The sequence below is a fragment of the Dipodomys ordii genome, unplaced genomic scaffold, assembly GCF_000151885.1.
Source record: "Dipodomys ordii isolate 6190 unplaced genomic scaffold, Dord_2.0 Scaffold156, whole genome shotgun sequence".
Classification (NCBI taxonomy): Eukaryota; Metazoa; Chordata; class Mammalia; order Rodentia; family Heteromyidae; genus Dipodomys; species Dipodomys ordii.
This window is the reverse complement of record NW_012267372.1, coordinates 2,698,662-2,705,104: the sequence shown is the minus strand read 5'-3', so window position 1 is coordinate 2,705,104 and position 6,443 is coordinate 2,698,662. Positions and strand designations below refer to the sequence as shown.

The window sequence follows — 6,443 nt, the reverse complement described above, 5'->3', positions numbered from 1 at the left end:
AAGGAAGGAAGGAAGGAAGGAAGGAAAAAAGAAAGGAAGGAAGGAAAAAAAGAAAGGAAGAAAGGAAGGAAAAAAGAAAGAAAGAGAGAGAGGGAGAGAGGGAGGGAAGGGAGGAAGGAAGGAAGGAAGGAAGGAAGGGAGGGAGGAAGGAAGGGAGGAAGGAAGGGAGAGGGAGGGAGAAAGCAACCTAGTCACAGGATTTAGCTGTATTATTCTGGACTGCCTCAACCAAGAGCCAGGCAAGTATGTCAGTCCATCTGACTGTCTGTCCCACAAGCACACAGACACCTGTCTCCTGAGCAGGTCTTGGGAGGTGGGTCTTCTCCAGGAGGAAGCTGTGTCCTCCTCCTGCCCCCCCCCCCTGCAGAGTTAAGGGAGTTCTCTCTCTCTCTCTCTCTCTCTCCCAACAGAGATCTCAGCTACCAGCTGCCAGGGCAGGAGACTAAGGAGGGACTGGAGCTGGACAGCAGAGGCTGTTCCTAGATGATTAATCGAGGTTCCTGTTTACTAGGCACCTGGAACATTCCAGACACAATGACAAATACGCCAGAGTGCCATACCCTATTTGCTCCTAAAAATACAACCCTGGGAAGACAGTGGGGCCAGCCGTGTCACCCAGGAGGAAGCTGGCTCAGAGAGGTGAAGTCACTCTCCTAATGCCACTCAGCACAGTGCTGGCCTTCTGACTTGGGTCTGACCCCATGAGCCCACAAGGGCAGGAAGGGACCCATGCCACTGTCATAGATATGTGTCCCCACCACACCACCTATGGACATACAGTAGATGCTCCAGAAACAGTGCTCAGAGTAAAGGAAGTTCATCAAGACTGGCTCTGCAGCCCTGGCTGGCCTTGAGCGTCTACTGCCTCAGCCTTCCAAAGGTTGGGACTACAGGTGTGCACTATGACACCCAATTTGAGGTGATCTTTTCTTCTTTCTTTCTTTGTCCGGTTGTGGGGCCTGAACTCTGGGCCTGGGTGCTGTCCCTCAGCTCTTCAGTTCAAGGCTAGTGTTCTACCACTTGAGCCACAGAGCCACTTCTGGCTTTTTCTGCTTATGGGGTGCTGAGGAATCAAACGTAGGGCCTCATGCATGCAAGGCAAGCACTCTATCACTGAGCCAACTTCCGAGTCCTCTTCTTCCCATCTTTTCCTCTCCTTTCTTCCTTTTTTTCCACAAAGTTCTAGATAGAATCCAGGACCTCTAACCTGCTTTGCCACTGACTCTCCTGCCCTTTCTCTTTTATCTTAGGTCCAAGGGTTAAGTATTCAGATATGTTCTGGACAGTGTCAGCAACTATGTTCCCTCATCCTGGAAGCTTTTACTGATAGCTCTGGTTGGGCCAATCCTATCTTCTAGACTCCCACACCTTTCTGGATTTCTGCCATCTGCCCTGCCCGTGCTGAACTGCCAATGTCTGGAGATGGGCTGTGTCTCCCTCCCCACCAGCCTGGGAGAACAGTCCTGCCCTGTTCTCCCTCTCAGCAAAGCCAGCATTAAGCCAGACACACAGTAGGAGCTCAGAGAATGACTAGTGTCTGATCAGAACAGGAAGGTGAGGAGGGAAAGAAGAGAAGAAGGGAGGAAGGAAAGGAAGAAGGGAGAGAGGAAGGAAGCTGGCTATGTGTTTTGAGGTCAGATGAAATTTCCAAATGAAGGGAGAAGGAAACAAGGGAAAAGCACGCGGTCAGTGGGAAGAACTTGAGCAATGACTGGTGGGGGGGCGGGAAAGTGGCAGAATGTTCTTGGACACTATGTACTCGGGTTAGTTACAGCAGAGGGGCGGGTCAGGAGAGGGATGGCGGGCCACTGGAAAGAGGCCTGAGACAAAACAGCTCTGAAAAACAGCAGTGCTGAGCACCGACAGCACTCAGGAAGACATCTCACCAGAGGAAGAGTGGGGCCCGCAGGCTCCACAGAGGTAGCTTCCAAAAAGATGAGGAAGGGGCTGGGAAGGTGGCTCAGTGGTAGAGTGCTTGCCTAGCATGCCTGAAGCTCTGGGTTTGATTCCTCAGTACCACATGCACAGAAAAAGCCGGAAGTGGCGCTGTGGTTCTAGTGGTAGAGTGCTAGCCTTGAGCAAAAGCAGCTCAGGGACAGTGCCCAGACCCTGAGTTCAAGCCCCAAGAATGGCCAAAAGAAAAAAAAAAGATGAGGAAAAGCTAGAGACAGGGAGGTCTGGGAAAAAGACAAGTGAGGGATGGATCTGCATCCTTACAGGGGTTAAAAATGACAGGTTTGAAACTCAAGCAGGACTGAGAACCCTGAGCAAGTGACATCACCTTTCTGTACCTCAGTTTCCTTATCTGTAAGATGGAGATAACTGTCCCCCACTTGGCTCCTGTCTGAATTCAGAGGTAACACAAAGCACTTAGAATATTGCCTGATGATCCCAAGAACTGTAAGCGTATCAAAAGTTCAAGTCCAGCCTGGGACACATAGGGAGACAGGTCTAAAAAATATAATTTTTTGGGGTCGGTCGTGGGGCTTGAACTCTGGGCCTGGAAGCTGCTCCTCAGCTCTTTAGCTCAAGGCAAGTGCTCTACCATTTGAGCCACAGTGCCACTTCCAGTTTTCTGAGTGGTTTATTGGAGATAAGAGTCTCAAGGACTTTTGTGCCTAGGCTGGCTTTGAACTGCAATTCTCAGATCTCAGCCTCTTGAGTAGCTAGGATTAACAGGCATGAGCCACCAGCAGCCAGTAAATAAATATTTTTTAAAGGGTCTACACCTTAATCACAGTATCTACATTATAGGACTGCTGTGAAGAGTAAATTAACCACAGCAGAGAGCAGAGAGGCTACACAGGGTCAGGCAGGAGTAAGAGTCAGCATGAACTCTTTGTCACGGTTATTATTACTCTGTCGTTGTTATTATTGTTTGGCATAACTGGGGGAGAGGGGTTGAATGCAATCCAGGTAGCCACGCCTCCAGCCCCACTGTTATTCTTACTATCAGTCACCCACTTCCAGCTCAGCTGGTCCTAGATGCCAAAGAGATGAGAGTAGACATAAGAGTGATGGCAGAAAGCCCCTGAGGGCTCAGCTCAGTGCACGGGCACTGGCATGTCCAGGTAGGTCTGTGTATGAACACATCCCTTGGGCTGAGCTGCGCTGAGGGCAGACTCCAGCTAGGGACTCAGAGGCTAGCTGGCAGGCAGATGGACTATGGACTGCACTCCCAGACACAGGTGAAGCTTCCTTTCACACCAGCATCAGCTCCAACCTTCCCGCCCTCCCTCCCCAAACCTGTCCAGCAAGCCCTTCTTATTCACCTGGGAAGAGCCACACCCGAGCTCGGGGCCAGGGTGGAAGAGGTAAACAAGAGTTCCCAGGGTCCTTGGGGAGCTGGGGACTACAGGAAGATCAGGTGGGTCCCTGGCTAAGCTGAGCATTTTTAGGTTAGGGGTGTGTGTGTGATTGCATTCTACAGAAAAACGGGCAAAGGTATGAGGAAAGTTTATGACCACTTAAGGCAGAAGCCAGACTAAAACATCTAGGCAAGAAGGGGTACTCCGTCTCCCTATTGTGTTCTTCATCTCCCCCAGATGATTCAAGTCAAGCTACAGACTCTGGCTGCAAAATTATGTAAATACACATATACCCATACACACAATTGAGCAGGGTGCTTGTGGTTCTACACCTGAAATCCTAGCTACTCAGGAGATTGAGATCTGAGGATCAAGATTCAAAACCAGCCCAGGCAGGAAAGTCTGTGAAATTATCTCCAGTTAACCACCAAAAAGCAAAGATGTGGCTCAAGCAGTAGCACACCAGCCTTTAGTGGAAATAGCTAAGGGGTAGCACCCAGGCACTGAGAGTTCAAGCCCCAGTTCTGGCACAAAAAATAGATTTACCAAAAAAAAAAAAAAAAAAACATTCGGTGAATCAGACCACCCCCCTCCCAGACTGATTCGCTGTAGACCCCAGAACTGGAGAAAGTGAAGATGCTAGGAGAACCCTCTGACAACTCGGCTATCAAAGGAGGTCAGTGGATGGGAGAGGTACCTCTCAAAGCGGGAGATGGAAAGAAGCTAAGAGGCTGAGTCCCACTCACCCCGGAGGGATCCTCAGGATCGCTGGTACCTCCACTCCCAGTCACCAGGTCATCCTCAGACTCATCAAAAGATGAAGCAGAGGAGAAGCCGCCACTGCTGCCCCCCTCAATCCGGGAGGAGAGTCCCACCGGTTGGGCATCAGGCTCAGGAGTTTCAGGGGTAATGATGAGGCGAGGGACAGAGGACAGGGAGCTGCACTCCAGGTGAGAATGGGGATGAGTCACCAACTCCTCAGGTTCTGGTTCTTCTAAAGAACCATCTCCATTAGGCTCCCCTAAAAGACCAAAGTTTGTTCCAAGGGCTGTACACTGGGGACCATCGGTGCCATGCAGTCTCCAGGGACCATGTCTATCTTGTGTGGGGAAACCCTCAGTCCCAGGGTCTTTCCAAGATGTCTGAGTGTTTGCATGTTTGGGGGAGTCATCAGTATGTGAGTCTGTCCAGGAGCCTTCAGTATCCTGGGGTGTCTTGGAGCTATGGGCGTACAATTCTCTCCCTGTGCCATCGGCACTTGGTTTTGTTGAGAGGCAGGATCCATCTAGGTGAGTCCGGAGATTATCAACCCAAGGTTGGATACCCTCTTGTTCCGTTTGCCCCCCAAGTATTTCCAGCTCTGACCAGGGCTCATCAACCTTTGGCTGGGTGCAGAGATTGGCACAGTCTGGCTGAGCCTGGAGGTCGGATCTGTGTGGACCAGTCCAAACGCCATCTGTCGCAATCTCCGTCCAGGGACCGGCCATCTCCAGCTCTGGCCTGTGGTGGCTTCTTTTTCGATGTGTCTGGAGGCCGGACATGTCGGGTTCTGAATCGGGGCTGAGCTCCTCCGTCTCTCCGCTTCCTAAGCCAGCTGCTTCGGGCTCATCGGCTTGTCCATCTGTCCAGGATTCTGTCTGTGGAACGTCTGTCCGCACCTCCGGTCCCAGGCTGGTTCTTTCAGGCTCGGTGTGCAAGTGGAAGCCCTCTCTCCAGGCTGGAGGCCCGCCCCCCTCCGGCCGTCCCGTCGGGCCCCCAGCACTCGGCCCAGGTCGTTGCTGTCCGGGCTGCCGCCGCCGCCCACCTCGAGGCGTCTCCAGGCCCATGCGGGCCGTCGCCGCCGGCAGCGCCCCGGCCTCCGCCTCGCTCAGGCTCCCCCGGCACGGACAGCGCCTCATGCCCGCTCCCTCAGTTCGGGCTTCGGGCGGCTCGGCCCCCCTTTGCTTTCCCCGGCTTTAAATCCCGTGAGGGGTGTGGCAGGGGAGCCCCGACTCGCGGGGTTCCGGCCCGCGGGAGCTCCAGCCCGCCCAGCCACACAGGGGTTAACCGATACTCCACCTCCCAGGGAAAGCCCCGAGGCCCCGCCCACAGGAAATGACGCTCACGTTCCTTCCATCTGCGTCGAGGGGCGTGGCTTCCGCGCGCCGGATGTTGTTCCTGGCCGGGCCTCGCAGCGTGGAGGTGTAGTTCTGGAGACGCTGTTGGCGACCCCCTTCCCATTCACGTCTCCGGGGTCTCGAATCCCAGCTTCCCGATCACCCCTCGAGTGACCGGTTCAGCCGCGCCACCCACTCTTCATGCAGAAGCAAAACGAAATTTTCAAAGATTTGGAGACTCGTACCAGGCCGGGGTTCGAAACCCGTGTCTGCCACTTCCTCCGCCGTTTCTTTGAGCGAATGCTTTATGCTCCACTGAATTTCCGTAAGAAATGCTATGTGTTCGGCTGCGCATAGAGGCTATCACTGTAATCCCATCACTCAGAACCGGAAGGCTAAGAGAAGGAAGCCTGGGCTACTAGGTTTTTTCTGAGAAGCTAGCTCAAAAAGACGGGGAGGGGAGGGAGGGGGTGTGTGGCTCAGTTGGTAGAGCCACAGCCAATGAGCAGAGCGTCAGGGACCGAGTTTAAATCCCTGTCTCACAATAGAAACGAAGATAGATAGATAGATAGATAGGACTGGGCATGTAGCTTAGTGACAGAGTTGCATGCAAAAGGTTTTGGGTTCGATCTCAATGAAGGAAGGAAGTGAGAGAGGGAGGAAAGTAAGTGTATCTAGAGCAGTCGTTTGTACCCAGCTCTAATATTATTTCACTGTCTCTAATGGCCACTACTAATGACCAGTAAGGGCTGTCGTATTTTACAAATAAAGACACTTGAGGTGAAAGGGTCTGCCAGCCTCTAGCTTTTGTAGACTTGGGGTTATTTGCTATGTTCTGTATGTGAAACATCTGGTGCCAGGCTTGGTACTGACGATCTCAGCTCTTCAGGGGGTTATAGATACGTTTTACATTTTTGCCCCAATGGTAAGCTGCCTCCAGCTCTTTTTTTTTTTTTTTTGTCGGTCATGGGACTTGAACTCTGGGCCTGGGCGCTGTCCCTCAGCTCTTCAGCTCAAGGCCAGTGCTCTACCACTTGAG

At 52.6% G+C, this 6,443-nt stretch overlaps 1 protein-coding gene across 1 annotated transcript in view; it reads right to left on the bottom strand.

The window, feature by feature from the left end:
* The window catches only part of Itpkc (inositol-trisphosphate 3-kinase C), a 27,386-nt gene extending 22,031 nt beyond the window's left edge, over positions 1-5,355 (bottom strand). The window contains exon 1 of the mRNA XM_013032710.1: positions 4,055-5,355. Within this exon, the coding sequence (XP_012888164.1) occupies positions 4,055-5,206 (1,152 nt within the window). The 5' untranslated portion in view covers positions 5,207-5,355. The remainder of the gene's footprint in view (positions 1-4,054) is intronic.
* Positions 5,356-6,443: the final 1,088 nt, after the last annotated feature.